The sequence below is a fragment of the Dipteris shenzhenensis genome, chromosome 16 (assembly GCF_047967505.1).
Source record: "Dipteris shenzhenensis isolate YYH24624 ecotype China chromosome 16, Dip_SZ_1.0, whole genome shotgun sequence".
Taxonomy (NCBI): domain Eukaryota; kingdom Viridiplantae; phylum Streptophyta; class Polypodiopsida; order Gleicheniales; family Dipteridaceae; genus Dipteris; species Dipteris shenzhenensis.
Window position 1 is genome coordinate 34,134,650 of NC_141611.1, and position 20,908 is coordinate 34,155,557.

Genomic DNA, 20,908 nt, shown 5'->3' on the forward strand with positions numbered 1-20,908 from the left:
CTTCTTAACCTCCCACATTACAGTTAACCAGTACCTTTGCAGCCGCATTAAGAGATCCCAGTGAGCACCTTCGCACAATGGATCCAGAAGCACCGCGCCCTATCTCTTCATGAAGTACAGGAAGAATTTCTTCCCTTTGGACCAATGATAATTCTTCCGTCTCCAAAGAGGGCAGCTGAAATCGTATGAAAGGAACATACCTAATAGGACAGACGCAAAAGAAGTTAAATACATGGTGTACTCCAACAATCTGCTAATTCATGCTTCAGAGAATCGAACGATAACTTCTTGCAAAGTCCTTGAAAAGGGGGGGGGAGGGGGGGGGCTTCTACTCTGCATGTCATAGGCTCACTGTGAATTTAAATGTCCGTGCACTCCAACCTTCAACACTGAAAGGCTTCGAAATTAATATAACAAAGATTCCCTGTTATCAACAAGTTGACAGACATAAAAATAAAGCATAGAATCATCCTCGCAGGAAATGCACAGGGACAAGGATTGATTTAAAAGTAAGTGCTGTGCAAGTAGACTAACGGAGAGAGAGAGAGAGAGAGAGAGAGACCTAGGTGAGTCCAAGAACATGCCCAAACTCATTCTCTAAAAACACAATATAGTGCAGTTTCAATCTCATGATAGTCACTCATAAGGTTGAAAACCATAAACTCCATCACACATAGCAGGGACTAGTTACTATGACATCCCACCAACGTCACCAGCACCCAACAGTGGGTGGGTGTAGACCATAGTATAAACATATGCTCTCACACATACTTGAGCATTCATTTATACAAAGTCTTCCTATAGAGTTTCTGTCGGCACTCCTGAGGTGAAGGACAGACTCAGCCATAAAGAAGGCTAGCACTAAAGGAGAACTTTGAAGAATATATTAATCTCTGCAGAACTTTGAAGACCAAAAAGACTCTATGGGACCCAAGGTAGCTATAACATTAGAGCACCAGCTGGGATTGCATAAAGCCTAGACAAGGGAGCGAGCAAAATTCAACTCAGCTTATTGAGATTTAATGCCATCAAGACTCCATAAAGGAGGAACATACATCAGTATTAGAACGAGAGTCTTTTAGACCATTTACCATTTCTGCGAGCATCCTTGACTTTTTGAAGCTCAGACGCATTTGACTCTAATTGGTGAGGAGTTAGATATCTACTATCCATAAGTTTGTACCTTTCAAAAGTCTAGCTTTGACAACGAATATGCAACCTTGCTTCTTTAGTTGCTATCCTCTCTAGGGTGCGTTGGAATATATCAGCTGTGTCCATGTTCCATGTTAGCATAGGCATTGCTTGCTCAATAACTGCAAGATTATCCTTGAAAGTGTGTTCCATCTTCCTCCATTTTGGAAGGCCCCAGATGTGCAGGTTGTGTTTCTCCTTCAGCTCAAGGCTGATTTGTCAGCTACCTCATTGTCCACTACTGCTACAGGATTTGGGGTATGACAGGGAGATCATTCGGGCCGTCGTGGCAATTTACGAGAGTCTCAGGCAGAGTCCAGGCAGGGTCAAGGTGGACAAATGAGATCATGAGCACTACTAGGGTCAAACAAGGATGTCCTTTATCACCCACCTTGTTTGGCCTCTACATTGACGAGCTTAGACAATTATGCAGACGCAGGGGGGGGGGGGGGGATGGATGCTCTCTAGATAGCACGTTGATCCGGATTGCTATATGCAGATGACGTGGCACTTTTCTCTTCATCAGCAGAGGCCCTCCAGAGACACCTTGATGCACTACAGTCCTTTTGTGAGTCCCATGATTTGAAGGTCAACCTTGGTATAACCAAGGTCATGATCTTCAATACATCTCGAGCCGTTATGCACCGAGAGCACTTCACATTTGACGGGTCGCCTATTGAGATTGTTTCGTCATATACGTACCTTGGGGTTGTCTTCTTTGGACCTATCTTCACTATGAGACCCGCGATGCATGCCCGCCTGAGGGGATACACTTTGTCTCAATCTGTGACGTATTCCTTTCTCTATATCTACACTTATGGATGGTTTGATGAATGGACACTTGTGGAAGGGTATGCCCTTTCGACGGGACACTTCCTATGAGGCATAACCTTTGCCCTTTCGACGGGACACTTCCTATGAGGCACAACCCTTCACAAGAGACATTCTATTGAAGAGACATTTCTATTGTAATGTACCCTCTCATCAAGGGTCACACCCTTCACAAGGGGTACACACCTCTTCATGCACATACACTTTGGAGTACACACCTTTTCATGTGTGACTCTTCACTCTCTATATAAGATAGGTCCAATTGTATGGATGACACACAACAGATACACTATAGACATTCAAGCAATACAATTATTCCTTGTTCTCTGCTATCTCAGTCTCCTTTCTGTTCCTTAGCACATTTCTAAATATAGTAAATCTAGGATTTCTTACAGTGGTATCATAGCAAAATTCGCTCCTGCCTGTAGGAAATGCCCCCCACCTTCTAGCACTGATCTGATACATCTTTTCCGCTAGAAGGATATCCGTGCACATTGTGCATGGAAGAGATGGAGAGGACGAGCGTAAAAATTTTTCGCGCCAACCCTGCCTAAAGTCATCTATGGCCTCTCCATCTCCCACACATCACGAGTTGATGTGAATGGACACGACAAAAATCGTGTCTTTTCAGGTGCTTGGGCTGTCCCAAAACCAAGGGACGCACCTTTTCCACCATCGGACACACCTTGTGATGAAGAGTCTGGACTCCTCACCCAAGGGACACACCCCATCGTGGACAAAAGGACACACCTATTCATGTAGGGACACCCCTTTTAAAAACAGGGACACACCCCTTCATGAAAAGGTGCACCTATTCCAAGGGTCACACCCCTTCGAATAGGCACACCTTTTAGGCACCAAGCACTTATAAAAGGGTACCTAGAGGGGTTAAAATGGAAAACCCAGCCCCAAACCTTAGGTTTACCCTAGCTACCCTAGGATTAAATAAACCCACCCTTTAGTTTTTGGGCAACCACCCAACCTAGGCAGCCACAAACGAAAAAGGGACGCACCCTTTGACGCCCGTATGGATTTGTCACGTAGGCTCGCCTCCATCGTACGGAATCTGGTCACGCAAGATCTGCCCTCTTTCCTCGCCATATGCAGCCCCTGCCTCTCGCCATTTCGCTGCCAGCCCGCGCCGGTTCGCTGCCAGCCTTGTCTCGCCATTTCGCTGCCAGCCCGCGCCGTTCGCTGCCAGCCCTGCCTCGCCATTTCGCTGCCAGCCCGCGCCATTTCGCTGCCAGCCTTGCCTCGCCATTTTCGCTGCCAGCCCTCGCCATTTTGCTGCCAGCCACCTTGCCATTTGCAGCCCCGCTGGTTTTTCGGCCCTGTTCCTTGCCAGCCTGCAGCGTGAGCACAGCGCCAACCAGCCATTCTGTCGCAAATCAGCCTGCAACCAGTTTGCGCCATTGATAGCCTGCTCTCCTTGTTTCGCCACCTTTTTCCTGCCAGATCAGCAGCAGTTTCAGCCTCCTATCACGATGAAGACAGCCTATTAAATGCCAAGCCCAGATCTGCTCCTCGCCACCAATTGCAACATGGACCTCCGGACAGAAATCTGCAGGCCTCTTCTACGCAACAATTTGGCAGATTAAATCATTGCCAGGTGGAGTCTTTCCATTCTGCTTTTAAGGATTCTCTTGTCATTATCAAATTACAGCAAATGAAAGACGCTCCCTTAAAGCATGGAAACCCCTGGTAATTCACCCGGCCTTTCAAGGACACCTCAGGCATCATCTATCACATAATATCGTGTTCAGATTGCACAACCAGCCCATTTCGGAGCTTTTGCATCGTGGGTCTTCTGTGTCACGTGCCCTCCTAGTGATTTGGACCACATCCTATATCTTCTGCGTGAGGCACCTCAGTTACATTACTTCCTCAGCACAGTCCAGGTTGTGTTCCACGAGACACGAAGATACCCAGAACCCGATATTCCTCAAGAGTTAGCTGTCCATCTTTGGAGAGAATTTTACCCCTCACCTTCAGCATCTCCAGGGTACTCTCCACCTCCTTCAGCTCCCAGATATCCTCCTATACAGGTTGTACCTTCCCCAAGACAGTATTTACACTCCGAAGGCACTCCTTCTCCTGGATATCCTCCACTTCCGACAGCAGCTCCTTATCCCTCCTCATATCCATGGACTCTGCAACCTACTCCTGTCCTCTCATGAGCAGTAACACCACTTTCGGCATCACCAGTGTTACCTCAGACAAGACCTCCTTTACCAGACTTCCACGGGTGGTTCCATCCTGCCTCGCCTGCTCCCTCCAACATGAGCAACCTCAGGAAGCAGCCCGAATCTTCTTCCAGGAATGGTACAAACAAGAGCGCAAGTTCGCGCTTTTCTCACAGGGATCTCCGATATGTCGCAACGCTCGCGTGAAGCCTCTCCAGAGATCAAAGACTCAAGTCCAAAAAAGACCCCTGAAGTCAACGTACAAGGCGAAACACTACTGCAACTTCAAATTTCCCAGCTTCAGTACAGCATCTCCGACTTGGTCCAGAAAGTTCAACAAATTCAAGATTCTCGCAGTACCACACATACAGAGGATGACGTGACGCAACCAGATGACTATGCGGATTCATTCCCACCAGAGGTAGAAAACACTGAACTACGTGCCCTCTACCGTTTACTTCAAGCTTCCAAAACTAAAAGACTTGACATCAAACTTCCGGAAGCCTACACTGGTCAACGCAATCGCCGAACAGTTGACCAATGGCTCGCAAAAATACGCATGTATTTTGATACTGTTGACCTCACTAAAGGCAAAAAGATCGCCTTGGCAGCCTCCCTCCTCAAGGATACAGCTTTTCTATGGTGGCAAAGACACTTAAAGGACGGCAAAAGTGTATTAACATGGGAACGTTTTGAACACGTGCTCCGTAAGCAGTTCATACCTGCCAATGCGGACTTCCAAGCACATTCAAAACTCCGACAGTTGGAGCAAACAGGCTCCCTGTCTTCCTACATCTCTCAGTTCACCACATTGGTGCTGGAGATTGATGGTTTAACTGAGGATGATCACCTTCATGCTTTCATCTCAGGCCTAAATCCCTCGTTACGCATTGATGTCCTTAAAGCAAACATCACCACCACAACTGGCGCTATTGCTTATGCAAAGCACATAACAGATTTCCAAAACACTGGGAAGCAGAGTGCTAATCGCACACAGAACTCTACTATGGCCAAAGGTGCTCGCCCTCAAGATAACACCAAGTTTCGAAAAAAATCCGGTAATCAAGGTCAACGACAGTCTCAAGATCCCCAGAAGTCTCAGAAATCATATGCTGGATTCCAACAGAAGCACTCCTCCAAGGATCGCGCCTCTTCTTTTTCACAAAGTCATTACCGACATCCCCAACATAAAGGTGCAGCCACTGACAAGAAGAACAACTCCAGCACAAAAGGACTTTGTACCATCTGTACAGGCGACCATAGATGGTTCGATTGTCCCAAGCAACCAAAGCAAAATTCCAATATGGAACCTAGCAGTTCCCAAAGAGAAGATGCTACCCCAGCACAAGACAAGAAAGGCAAAGCTGTTCGAATGGCGAATACCATCCACCTGAGCCTTGCCAGCAACCCCGAACCTTCCCTGACCACTCAAGTACTTTGTGTTCAAGGATCGATTCGTGGAACAACGATCACTATCCTCATCGACAGTGGCTGCTCTCATAACTTCCTAGCTAGTTCTATGGTCGACAAACTTCGGTTGACCACCAGTCCTAGTCTCATGGACTATCAGATTGAACTCGCAAATGGAACTACTTTCTTGTGCAACACCAGGATCAAAAACTTGTCTTTTCGCATCCAACATTATACGGACAAGTTGAACTTCGACATCATGCCTCTTTCTCGGTACGATGTCATACTCGGACAACAATGGCTCTACGACTATGATCCATCAATCAGCTTTCGCAGCCATACTATCCAGTTTGTCCACCAGGGAAAACTTATTGAGCTAACTGGTTCTAGGGACTCTCCTTCAACCCCAGTTGCCTCTGCCCTACAAGTAAAGAAGTGGGTTCGTAAACGCCAAGTAAAGACTTCACTTCTGTTGGTTACGGCAGTCGAGGAGACACCAACAAAGGATCCTCCTGAATACCTCAACCAACTTTTTTTCAGCCTTACCTGGATATTTTTCCACAAGAATTGCCAAAGCAGTTACCACCTCGACGACCAGTGGATCACCCAATTGAACTTATTCCCGACAGTAATCCACCGTCGAAACCTCCTTATCGGGTTTCTTATACTCAAAATGAAGAAATCCAAAGACAGGTCACCGAACTACTCGACAAAGGTCACATTCGGCCCAGTCGCAGCCCCTTCTGATCTCCTGTACTACTTGTGGAAAAAAAGAATAAGTCAATGCGCCTCTGCATCGACTACCGAGTCCTCAACAAGCTCACTATAAAAAACAAGTATCCATTGCCTCGCATCGATGACCTCTTCGATCAACTCTATTGATTGATCTCAAAGATTGATCTTCGTTCAGGTTATCATCAAATTCGCATACGAGAAGGCGATGAGTATAAGACAGCTTTTCGAACAAAGTATGGACACTATGAATGTTTGGTCATGCCTTTTGGGTTAAACAATGCCCCGGCCACATTCATGACACTAATGAACACAATTCTCAAAGATTGATCTTCGTTCAGGTTATCATCAAATTCTCATACGAGAAGGCGATGAGTATAAGACAGCTTTTCGAACAAAGTATGGACACTATGAATGTTTGGTCATGCCTTTTGGGTTAAACAATGCCCCGGCCACATTCATGACACTAATGAACGACATCTTCAGGCCTTTCCTCGATAAGTTTGTCATCGTTTACCTCGATGACATCCTCGTTTTCAGCAGATCCCCACATGAGCACAAACAACATCTTCACCAAGTTTTTGAAGTTCTCCGCGCAAATTCTCTCTACATCAACATTGAGAAGAGTGAGTTCTTCAAAACCCAACTCGAATATTTGGGACATGTTATTTCAGCTCAAGGCATCTCTGTGGATCCCAAGAAGGTCGAGGTAATCCGAAACTGGCCTACTCCTAAGAATGTTCATGATGTCCGCTCTTTTCTCGGATTGGCAAACTTCTACCATACAAAGGTCTATCAGTTTTCTGAAATCGCAGCTCATATGTCTGAATTATTGAAAAGCACAGCAGTTTTTCAGTGGCTTCCTGAAACAGAGTATAGTTTCCAACAACTCAAGCAAGCACTCACTACCACACCACTTATGGCTATTGCTGACCCAAACCTTCCATTTGAGGTCATGACCGACGCTTCCGACATCGCTACAAGAGCAGTCTTGATGCAAGAAGGCAGAGTTATTGATTTTGACAGCCATAAACATTCCGATATCCAAACCCGATACCCGGTTTATGATAAGGAGTTTCTTGCCGTTGTACATGCTTATCGCTCTTGGAAACATTATATGGGAGCCGACTCTGTGGTCAAGACAGACCATCACTCTTTAAAGTATATCTTTACTCAGCCAGTCATGAACGCTCGACAAGCACGCTGGGTTGAGTTTCTGGCCAACTTTCACATGACCATTGAGTACATTCCAGGACTACGCAATGTAGTTGCAGATGCTCTCAACAGGTTACCTCTAGCATCAGCTATGGTAATCTCTACATTATCTGTGGATGTTCCCAATTCATTCAAAGGGAAGTATTTCAATGATAAAGACTTCAGCACACCAGTACAAGTTCTTTCAAAAGATCACCCTTCGACTTCCGAACAGAAGATTTTCTCATCCTATTCTTATACGGACGACCTTCTGTATTATCAAGATCGTGTCTGTGTACCACATGACAAGGATGTTCGACGTCTTTTGTTAAAAGAGCATCATGTAGTTCCTTATGCTGCCCATCCAAGCATCAACAAGACTTATCGGTTACTCAGTGCAACATACTACTGGCCTCAGATGAAAAGCGACGTCATCAAAATGGTTACATCTTGCTTATCTTGTCAACAAATGAAAGCAAGCCGACGACTTCCAGCAGGACTTCTTCAGCCTCTTCCAGTTCCAACTGAAAGGTGGGAAAGTATTTCCATGGATTTCATTACAACACTACCACGATCCTCCAGAGGTAACACTCAGATTATGGTAATTGTTGATCGATTGTCCAAAATGGCACACTTTGTTGCTTGCAAAAGCAGGGCACAAGCTCCGGACATCACCAAACTCTTCATACAACACATCTTCCGACACCATGGATTGCCCAAGAATATCATATCCGACAGAGATCCTAAGTTTACCAGTCACTTTTGGATTTCACTGTTCGAATCTTTGGGTACAACTCTATTGTTCAGTTCAGCCTACACCCAAAATCAGATGGCCAGACTGAAAGAGTCAACCAAGTTCTGGAAGAAATGCTTCGACATTATATTCAGTCACGCCTAGCAGCTTGGGAAGAGTATCTACCACTCCTTGAGTTTGCTTATAATAACTCTTTCCATAGTGCCATCAGCATGACTCCATTCCAAGCAGCTTATGGACACACTCCGATTGTGCCAACGAATTTTGTACTTCAACATCGAGTGGCCCTAGCTGATCAACTGCTTCAAGAAATGCAAGACATTCTACTCCAAGTCAGGGATCATATGCGAAAAGCGCAAGAGCAGTATCAACGGTCTACTAACAAACAGAGACGTCACCTAGAATTTAACACTGGTGACATGGTGCTATTATTTATAGCCCCACATCGCTATAAGACGGTTAAGTCTGTGTTTCCTAAGTTGCGACCAAGATAGTATGGACCTTTCCGGATCGTCAAGAAAAATTCACCTTTAAGTTACAAATTGGAATTACCCCATCATGGGGTAAAATCCATCCGACATTTCATGTTTCTTGGCTAAAGACGTACATTCCAGGCGATGAAGCAGTTTCTCCTGCAGGTGATTATGTCCCAGAAATTGAAGACGATTATGTTCTCCTTATTCCTGAGTGTATTCTGGACCATCGACAGCGAGAGACTCGACATCGACTTATCACAGAATTCCTTGTTCTTTGGCGAGATCTGGACGACTCCGACGCTACTTGGCAATCTGATGAAGACTTACAGCAATACCCTAACATTTTACAGCAGTATTTTCAGAATTTACAGTGATATTTTCTACATCAGTTCATTATCTCCACCAGGGTCTTATTTTGAGTGGGACGGGATGTCACGATCTGTGACGTATTCCTTTCTCTATATCTAGACTTATGGATGGTTTGATGAATGGACACTTGTGGAAGGGTATGCCCTTTCGACGGGACACTTCCTATGAGGCACAACCCTTCACAAGAGACATTCTATTGCAAGACATTTCTATTGTAATGTACCCTCTCATCAAGGGTCACACCCTTCACAAGGGGTACACACCTCTTCATGCACATACACTTTGGAGTACACAACTTTTCATGTGTGACTCTTCACACTCTATATAAGACAGGCCCAATTGTATGGATGACACACAACAGATACACTATAGACATTCAAGCAATACAATTATTCCTTGTTCTCTACTATCTCAGTCTCCTTTCTGTTCCTTAGCACATTTCTAAATATAGTAAATCTAGGATTTCTTACACACTTCATTGGCCAAATTAGAGAGACAGTGCTTCCCCTCACACTTTCAAGATCCACAGACCAAAGGATTGATGTTTGACTCCTTGGTCCGTCCAACGAGGATGTACGGTAGTCCTTGTTGGGGGCCGGATCTATCAAATATAGAGTGAGCTCGTATGGAGTAGCTACAGGTTCTCATGCTATCGCGGATGATCCGCGATGAGCCGTCCATCCCTCACAAGATCATTCAAGCTAAGTTTGGATCATCCCCACTATAGCTAGATGCAATATTTCAGGTTATCACCTACCTATACTGGGTCAGAGATACAGGGATTGCACTTCTGGACGCAACAGATTACAATGGCTAGCATTGTCCTCTTCTATGGCACTATCACCAGCTAGTGACCAAAGATGCTCGTATGCACGCACAGAGAGATGGTTTGAGCGACTTGGGCTCCCCATGGATAGACTCCCTCCCTTCCAGTACACCATTGACGTGCCATTCTCTCCTCTCTTGTCACATGAGATCAACCAGGTCATCTGCGAGGATCTTTTATAGCTACACACATTCCGGACCTGATTGGGACCGAGCAAGCTTCTAGTGAAGCTCAGCTTCTACAGGGATCAATGTTTACATATCACAGAGGAGGGTTTCATTGACCCACCAAAATATACACAGATCCACTTACCCCACTCACTAAGGATCTCTACTGGACAGTTTCGGGTCTCTTCACATAGACTGCGCATTGAGAGTGGCAGGGCAGAGGGTCTACCCCGAGAGAGGCGCATATGCACATTATGTGACATATAGGAGGTCGAGTCTAAGGAGCATTTCATTTTCAGTATACTATGATATCCGAGGACGCTTCTACTACCTCTTCAGAGACAATTCTGGGGTGTTGTCTCTTATCTAGACCAAAGATGCTTGGTGGCTTTCATCCATGAGGCAGTCAGGTACCGCGAGCGTCTACTTCAATCACAAAGACAGGTGGGTCTTCCGAAGACTTTAATAAACTCTCTTTCTTTCTTTCTTTCTGATGGATGTTATCTCTGAAGTAACCATCTTCTTAACCGTGGAGGCAAGCTCCCGTGAGGTGTCCTGCCTTCCCTGCTGCTCCTTCTCCTGGATCCGATGGACCTATGTAGTGACTTTCATTCAAGGTGGACATAGCTTGGGCTGAGGGAGAGGCAACGCATTTCTGCACTGCATCTTTCATTGTTCTGCTTACCCGTACCCTCCATGTCCTGAAGTCTCAGCTCCAGACTCCAGTGTGCTTCAGGGCTGCTAAGGGCCTAGGAACTTTAAAAAAGGAGCTAGAGACTGGCACAACCTGCAGGGACTGGCTTTCCAGATAGACCCGAAGCTGGAACTAGTGCTGACGCAACCTGAAGCGGAAGGTGGCATGACCAGTGGCTTGCACAACCCAAAGCTGGAGCTGGAGAGACCTCAAGCAACAGCTGAGCAGAAGCGCAGGACCACACACACACACACACAGAGTTCCATCTAAGGCTACAGATTTAATTTCTACATTCCTTCAACAAGCAAGTGGATTTACTTAGACACTCTCAAGAGCTTTCATTTCATCTTGCGAGTCGAACAGCAGCTCGTAATCTCTGGAGATCCCCAGCGCCAAGGTCTTCTCAGCGCACACACCCTCTTTCATCTACGAGACATGGGCAGAAAGAAGGCCATTACGTGGGCAGCAGAGGCTGCAGCATATGAAAGGAGGTGGAGATTCGCTGCAGGAGATGGGAGTAAGATCCACAAGGAGAGGCTTACAGATCTGCAGTGGAGAATGGATCTAATACAGAGGATGATCAGTCCATATGGAAATGGTGGCCATATAGGGCCAAGGCTGGGGCAGATTGGAGCCAGCTAAGGGCCCAAACGAATGGGATTGCGGGGCATATATAGCCCTGCAACAGTCTGCAAGATCAGGGCAGTCTGTGGGTCTGAATCTCACAGACCTAGTCAGTAATTTTATAGACCATCCACTCTCTGAGATCTAGGCCAGTCGGCCAGATCTGCAAATCAGCACCTCCCCTATATATGGTCCCATTTGGGGACTTGCAAGACACTTACAGCGAGACTACAGCGACGCCAATTATGGAATGCAGAGCAGAGTTAGGAGCAGTGAAGGAGTCCTCCACTATGCATCTACAGGCAGCCATTTGCTGCAAGTGATAGTGATCTCAGGGGGAGCATCAACTTGGCCTATTTTGGCATATGTTTTAAGTAATATACTGAGTTATTTTGGCTGTTCTACTGCTGTCTACTACTCCAGATCTCAGTGTTTGTGAGTTCATTCTTGTGAAATACATTTCTTGAAGTTGGATGTATATCTCTGTTCCCCGCTGGTTCAAGATTCTTCTATTGGTCCTCCGTTCCTCCATTGTGTGAAGGTCTAGCCAAGTATCAAGGTGCTAGGGTACAAGCCTAGATTTCTCCAACTGAGTACCACACCATGATTACCTTGAATGGGCATTCAGCAGTTCTCACTCAGTAAATTGAGACTCACCGTGGAAAGAAACCACACTTATGCTAGGGAAGAAGGTTAAACACAAGGATTAAACTAGATAAATATTAGTAAGTGTGTTAAGATTGAGCCTAATGCCAAGCAGTTCTTCCTGCATGAGATAAATATTATCAAGTGTGTTAAGATTGAGCCTAATGTCAAGCAGTTCTTCCTGCATGAGATAATTGGACCTTAGATAAGTCGTCATGTAGATATGCAAGGAAGTTTGAACATACGAATTGAGCCCCTCAAAGTCCCTCATGCCTTGTCCATGTGTGCATTGGGTAATGGGGGCTACTCTTGAGTATGTGAAGTGTAGAAGCATTAGTGTTTAGGAAGGCTGAATACATTCTGCTTGGCAGCGCGTCTAGGACAAATGTGCTAAGCTTGTGGAGGGGACAGTGGGTTTTGTAGGAGGCTGTAGTAAAAATGTTCAGGCATTTTAGGGTTTGGTGGTGCCATAGGTCTAGAAGTTAGAGTATGATGATTAGCCAGTTATCGTCTAAGGTTGTACCGTGGTGAAGTTGGGTAACTCGTGCCCAATGCTACTTGACATTGAAGGCTCTAGAAGTCAGCCACACCACTTGGTGGCTAATGATTCATCAATTCAATAAACTTGGTTATGATTTAACTTTCACAAGCTCGCCACACAAGCAACCTATCCCTAAACCTTATGCCAATTTAAGCACAATTATACACTCTAGACTCCATAGATTGGATGCCTTGAAATATATCAGCGTGCACGCATGCATGCGTGCACACACACCCACTCATGGGAAGAAGGTGCACACAATAGGTTGCTATCAAATGTACACCTTCTACATTATCAACAATGAACACGATACAATATATACTACACCCTAAATAAGGTTGTGCTATCTCCACGAGGACTTCTCACATTCATTCTGAAGTTCCTTAAGGGTTCCCTGTATTATACCATGTATAAATATTTTAACAACATAAAGTACATGTGGGTAAACCAACCAATGATCAATACATCAACACTCACGTCATTTGATGTCTCTCCTCACTCAAACTTCTAATGAGGCAAGGTTTTGGTGATCCTCACAGAAACCATGACTTGGCTGAACAAATGTGGTATTCCCATATGTGAAAATTGCTTCCATCAAACAATATGAGGGTCTAGCACTCTAAACTCATCCATTGATGCTGTCTTACTAAGGAAACATGTGTATGAGTAGTGCAAAGCCCCAAAATCATGCCATTTATCAATCACACCTGATCCAGCAACCCAATTTGCTCCAATGTGCTCTTTGAGTAGTGCACCTTTAAGAACAAGTTTTGCACACCAATTTGGTGCAGATTTGAAGCAATGGGCAAAAACTTATGGAGTTTGGAAATTTATGTCTTTTATGCCAAATGAGATGACACACCGGTGTGGGGTGAATGGTTTTTTGTCCTTTAATTAAATAATTAACCTTGTCCAAAAACAATGGTCGAGGTTGGAAGCCTTACTTTAAGAGGACCTAGTTAACCTCTTAGCTTACCAGCTAAACACCTACGAGGCACAAATCACATCATCATCATGAATTTTTTATCGAAGCTATACTTATATATTAATATAAAATCTTGGAAAGTTTATCGAGCTATTTTTTTTAGTTTCACGATATTTGTAGAACATATTATAACTTTTTATATTTTGCATACTGATTGAGCTTCTTTCTCCAATAGTTAAAAAATCCTTGATGAACATTTTACATATAATTTTTACAAAATGCAAGGCCGTATGTCCTATGTTATTCTGGATACTTGCAAGTGATGATCCTCTATTCGCAGATGTGTTTTTTTTTTCTAATTCCCTTCTTTGAAAATTTTCCTTCATGGATGTGACTTGAGGAAACTTGAACCCATGATTTCCCCCTTTGAAGAGCAAGGACATTAGCAAAAAACAAAGTGGCTCACGCTTGACCATAGGATAAACAATTGGGTTTATATCTTTACACAAACAAGGCACCATGTGTCAAGAGGAGAAAGTCCCCTCTCCCCTCCCTCCCCTCTCTAGAGCGCCAAGCCTTATGTTGTCCTTTTGTTAGCGTCACCACTCAACCATTTATGTATATTTATCGCTATTGGCTCACTCACAATTTTAGTCTTTGAAGCCTAAACGTGTCCCATCTCTCTCCTCTTGCAAGAGGCACAGCAGCTTGAAGCAGAGAAGACCCTGCAAGGACAGACAACTTGGGCTGTCAGGACCCCTACAGATCTGTGCAAGTACAGGAGCAGTCTAGAGAAGAAATACAATTCATGGCAGGCAGGAAAACTGCAGCGGACAGACAGCTGCCATGTGGCAACAAGGCGCAGGATTTGTGCAGACCTGTGTCTGCAGGACTAAGTCGGCCAGTCTGCAGGCTGGTCGGCTGTTTCTGAGAGCTTCCAGGCCCTATATAAAGGCCCCAGGGTGGGGCAGTTCTAATTCAGTCTTCAGGGTCTCTGGTGCCTCAGATTGGGCTGCCTACACAGCAGCAAGGAGGTTCAGAACATCTACAAAAGGTCCTCATATCAGTAAGAAGGACAGGAACCAAGGGAGACATGTGCCTCATCATCGGCTGCAGACAGAAGTAGCAAGGAGGTCAAGCATCAGGGAGCTAACAGCACCTCGCCATTGGCTGTCCACCAGAGCAGCAAGGAGGTATATTTGTGGGGCATGACTGCCAAGTCCTTGTGGATTCGGATCTGATGACCACGTGTATTTGTAAGGCATCACTCCCAAGTCCTTGTGGATTCGGATCCGATGACCTCCATGTGAGGATCTCTTCCCAGGATATACCTAGATGAATCCAGAAACATTTCCAAACTCATCCTCTAAAAACACAACAGTGCAGTTTCAGTCTCATGATAGTCACTCATAAGATTGAAAAGCATAAACTCCATCACGCATAGCAAGGAATAGCTAATATGACATCCCCCTTGACGTCATCAACGCCCAACACTGGGCGTAGACCATAGTATAAAAATATGCTCTCACACATATAAATCTACACACCCACACATACTTGAGCATCCATTTATACAAAGTCTTCGTACTAAGTTTCTGTCAGTACTCCGGAGGTGAAGGGCAGACTCAGCCACGACGAAGGCTAAAAGAGAAGGCTAATCAAAAAGTAGTCCAACATCTCTTCATTCAAGCTACAACTGCTTGTGAAGTCTAAACGATTTCATTTTAGTCTCTCCAAAACGAGCATCTAAATCTAGCTAATAGGGCAACACACCATTTAAGATAGAAAAAATTATTGCAATACCAGCAGGCCGCAACTTGGACGAAAACTTCGCAAGGTGAAATTTGCATGTTCGCCAATACAACAGAAGCATATACCTAGATAAATCCAAGAACATTCCCAACCTCATCCTCTAAAAACACAACATAGTGCACTTTCAATCTCACGATAGTCACTCGTAAGATTGAAAACCATAAACTCCATCACGCATAGCAAGGGCTAGCTACTATGACATCCCCACTGACATCATCAACGTCCAACAGTGGGTATAGACCATAGTATAAAAATATGCTCTCACACATACAAATCCACACACCCACACATACTTGAGCATCCATTTATGCAAAGTCTTCGTACTAAGTTTATGTTGTCACTCCGGAGGTGAAGGGCAAACTCAGCCATGACGAAGGCTAGCACTAAAGGAGAAGGCTAATCAAAAAGTAGTCCAACATCTCTTCATTCAAGCTACAACTTCTTGTGAAGTCTAAACAATTTCATTTTAGTCTCTCCCAAACGAGCATCTAAATCTAGCTGATAGGGCAACGCACCATTTAAGATTAAAAAAATGATCGCAATACCAACAGGCCATAACTTGGACGAAAACTTCGACAGGATACATGATCTTATCACATATAATGGCCTACATTGTTGGCCCTCATCAAGTGGGTTCAACAACACCAATTTGGAAGTTAGTTACCTAGTATAAGACCTATAAGGTCACCTATCTATGTTCATGACATAGAATGTTTAAGTATCTAGTTTATTGATATTTGTAGATATACCTACAATCAACAAGAACAAGCATTGCGTAAGACCACGGCAAGGGGTTGGCTATCTCGAAAGTGCAGCAATAATGACATTATGCAGCACTTATCATGCAACCCTCCACGAAAGGAGATCCAAAGCAAAGTAAAATGATTTGATATCTAGAAAGCTGTCCCTAAGGCCTTCATCTTTGTCGTGGCCCACCATCGAACGACCATATAGTCAATGGATTGCTAAGGTAGGAGAGCAGTTTTGTAATGACAAGGGTCCACATCTATAAAAGGTCCTCATATCGGCAAGAAGGGCAGGAATCAAGAGAGACTTGTGCCTCATCATTGGCTGCAGACGGAAGTAGCAAGGAGGTCAAGGATCACAGGGCAAACAGCACCTCACCATTGGTTGTCCACCAGAGCAGCAAGGAGGTGTATTTGCAGGGCATCACTACACAGCCCACTGAAGCTCTAGGAGAGCACGAAGGCTGACAGTTTTTTGAAGGTGCCGGAGGAGGTAGGAGAGCAGTTTTGTAGTGACAAGGGTCCACATCTAGGTGACACCTTGCTGCTAGATGGTCGCACACTGTGCACACCAATTGTACAAGGAGGTCAAGGATCACAGAGCAAACAGCACCTCACCCTTGGTTGTCCACCACAGCAGCAAGGATGTGTATTTGTGGGGCATAACTACACAGCCCACTGAAGCTCTAGGAGCACAGGCAAGCTGACAGTGTTCTGAAGGTGCCACAGGGAGGTAGGAGAGCAGTTTTGTAGTGACAAAGGTCCACATCTAGGCAACACCTTGCTGCTAGATTGTGGAACAATGTGCACACCAATTGTACAAGATTTTGGTCCATGTTTGGAAATATATATATTTACCGTTTCTACTCTCTTGAGCATAGTTCAATAACTATCTGCATCTCTCTCTACGCACTTGAACACATAAAGGAAATAATTGAAATCTCAATTGGCATAGGCTTTTACAATCTTCTGCTGACAGGACCTCCACTTCTCTTTTCTAACACACATCAGACCACGCAGGTTGACCAAACGTCAACGCTCTATCAATGGTTTCATTCCTCCAGATCCCCTCTGCTTGCTAGGTCTCCTATCCATTCTCAAACAGCATACAGAGAACCGTCATAGTGATACAACATTTGTGAAAACCCACACTTTTCGAGAATGCAAATGTGTGCAATGCATGCAGAATTTGAATGCCGATTGGCCCTCCAATGGGGAAGAGTGCCCTCGTGAGAGTACTTGTTTCTATTTCGACCTACATGCAAGGTGGGAGAGAGATGACGGATGAATGCAATGTAGAGAGAATGCAACGTGAGATTCACAATGAAAGGGTGATATCCTTTTATTAATGTCCCTTGAGATCACTCAAGTTCCATCTTCCCATTTACACCTACCCTTATCCTATGACCCATGCATCTACCATTCAATGCACCTTAATGCTCCTATTGCCCCTAGGACCTAGACACGTGTGTGCACATTTTTATTAATAGAATAAGTATCACATGTCCAAATTCGATGCCATCTGAAGCAGTGGCTCCAGCTCGACTAGTCCTATCTACTCAGATGATCCACCGCCATAACAAATCGGTCGGTGTCCATCATAAATACAAATACATGTTACACCATTGGCGTATAACATAATAATAATGTTTTAATGTCTACTAATCACAGATTAGTGATTTCTCTTGTCATGACACTCCCTCCTGCTTAAATGGGCAGAAGTCCTCTTCTAGATCCTCTCTTGTCTCTTTCTCTTGCGTACGCTTCTCTTTTACTTCTGCATTTGCATCTCCTCTTCATATTCTGCAAATAATTTTCTCTTGGTAGTACACGATCTCTTCTGAATCCGAACTTAAATCTCATCTTCAAGTTCTGGTTCCTCTTGATGCTGAATATTCAAAATGCAAAAGTACCACTGCAGTGCCTCTTCAGTATCTCTTCATGCTCAGAATCCTCTTATGAATACTTAGCTGCTGAAATCTCTTTACAGTAACTTGCTCAATAAGCTTAAACGCATTCTCAACAAATTGGTCAGTATTAAAACGATTCTCTCACCCAAATGTTTTCATTGAACTAGGTAGACCTTGGCTATGGATGATTTTGCGATGGAGAGCTACTTAGTCTATAGAAACTATAGACCTTCAATCTCTTTTTCCAACTCTTCTATTTCAGCCCTATTTATCTTATCAGACGCTCTACACAGAGGAGAAAAATATTTATTCTCTGTCCATACTCTACAATGAATATGCCTACTCTCTATTCAGTTCACACATCCATACACCAGTGTTGGCTGAATGGATAGCATTTACTCTTGGTTCTATGTTCATCGTAGAGTCTTGGGATGAGGAGGTAGAAGCCTCACCCTCCTGCTTCGATGCTTTGCCTTTCCCTTTTACGACTTCAATTGTCCGCAACTGTCGCCCTCTTCTCGTCCCACTCGTGGATCGTCACCGCTATGTGAAAATCCACACTTTTCGAGAATGCAAATGTGTGCAATGCATGCAGAATTTGAATGCCGATTGGCCCTCCAATGGGGAAGAGTGCCCTCGTGAGAGTACTTGTTTCTATTTCGACCTACATGCAAGGTGGGAGAGAGATGACGGATGAATGCAATGTGGTAGAGAGAATGCAACGTGAGATTCACAATGAAAGGGTGATACCCTTTCATTAATGTCCCTTGAGATCACTCAAGTTCCATCTTCCCATTTACACCTACCTTTATCCTATGACCCATGCATCTACCATTCAATGCACCTTAATGCACCCTTCCCTTCCTATTGCCCCTAGGACCTAGACACATGTGTGCACATTTTTATTAATAGAATAAGTATCACATGTCCAAATTCGATGCCGTCTAAAGCAGTGGCTCCAGCTCGACTAGTCCTATCTACTCACATGATCCACCGCCATAACAAATCGGTCGGTGTCCATCATAAATACAAATACATGTTACAGCATTGGCGTATAACATAATAATAATGTTTTAATGCCTACTAATCACAGATTAGTGATTTCTCTTGTCATGACAACATTGCAGATCTGTCTTTCTCCCCATAGCTTCAGATATTTTGTATTCATATTTGTATTTCTATTTGTCTTGGTTACAGATGCTTATTTAGAGGCTCCAGCCATTCCGCACATTGTATCTGGTTTTAGTCTCATAGACCCCTCAAGTCTTTTGAAGAATTTAATACACATTCTTTCTTCTTCTCACAATTTGGTTCAATGTACTGGATGACTGTCAGGTCAGATATTGAAAAAGGTCATGCAGGAGATAAGTTCCACCACCACATACAAAAAGAACCCATGGTGAATGAGAGTGTGGAGATATATTCGGGATCTATCAGAAGGGGTCACAGATTAAAAGGCACTAAGCTTTGGATATCAAAAGAGCCTATAAGAGGGAGAATATTCCATTCCACTAGTCGGTGAATGTGAGGGGAGAGAGTTACCGTTTCACTCACTTGGAAAGGGCACATGTAACCCTGTGTGTCAATTTCCAACTCCTTTCTCACTTTCTTGTGTCAGTATTTACATGATACAAAATATTTCAAAGTCAAACTTTACCAAGTTACACCACGCCAATATGTCATAACACATTACAAGCAAAAGTTGTGTCATTTCCCACCTAGGCAAAAGGGTTTGATTTAGGACTAAAACCCTTTGTAAGCTGTGGTGCCGTGTCCAAAAACAAAGTCTCCATAGAATTAGGCTGAAGGGAAATCTAATGATGTCTGAATACTTCACTGCAAGATCTCTAACTCTCAGTAACTAGTGATAACTCAAAATCCCTCTAAAGCTAAACAAGCGTAAGTAAAAAGCAAAAGGATGGAATAGTAGCCCTAAATTATCAAAGAAATTTTATACACACTCACACAAACACCTTTTTGGTGAAATCACTGATTTAATTGATACTATGTACAATCACTGCCAACAATAATGCAGGAGCTAAAAGCAGTGAGAAAACCTCTCTAAAATATGCTGAGAGATGTCACCTATATGTTAGGCATCATATAAATTGGTATGCAGCGAATGCTTAAAGAAGGCATATGAATCCAAATGAGCATGAGAGGACAGTCGAGTGTTCCTTTCATGCCAAATGGTCCAGTATGCAGTAAATCTGATCCATGAGAAGAAAATGCCATAGTCAACAAGTGACTTGTGATATCTCCCAAAAAGCCAGAAATACTTAGCAAATCTATGCGAAGGAAATCGGAGACGCAAGCCTGCCGAGAGTGTCTCGATTAGTGTTCGAGTAGCTGAGCAGGTCCACAGAAGATGTGAAATTGTCTCTCGAGGACAGGCACAACGCAAGCAATGTGCGGGAGCAATACGTCGTTTGACAAGGGTCGTCCCCACCAGTAGCACTCCAACCAAACATCTCCATAGAAAAACTTTTTGCTTTATGGGAAGTCCATTCCTTCATATGTTACGCAAGCATTTATGCCACCATCGATGAGACTTAATCAACCTCAAGAGCTCGTTTGCATGATTTTGTATCCAAGGAGAGGGGAGCACAAATCAATATGCTCTTGCAGCAGTCAAATTCATCCTAGGGAGATTCTTGCAACCTGTTTCTGGCCTTGTTAGCTCCCAATCCGCTAGGCGATTTCCCTCTTGAAGTCGAGGAAGACAAGGGTAGTGAGTCTAAGGGTGATGATTCTAGCTCAGGTGATGATGAGGATGAAAGCTCTGAATCCAATGACTTACGCCAAGAAGAAATCTGCACAAAGAATAAGGGTGATCAATTGTCAACTAGAGTCAAGGAGGTTCCACTCATCTACGAGA

General features: G+C 44.2%; 1 protein-coding gene across 6 annotated transcripts in view; it reads right to left on the reverse strand.

The window, feature by feature from the left end:
• LOC147892869 (Leucine-rich repeat protein kinase family protein) overlaps window positions 1-20,908 on the reverse strand; it is a 48,816-nt gene that overhangs the window by 4,434 nt on the left and 23,474 nt on the right. For all 6 annotated transcript variants that reach the window (XM_087386893.1, XM_087386890.1, XM_087386891.1 and 3 more), the window contains one exon: window positions 35-200. In XM_087386893.1, coding sequence (XP_087243019.1) covers window positions 35-200 — 166 coding nt within the window. The remainder of the gene's footprint in view (window positions 1-34; window positions 201-20,908) is intronic.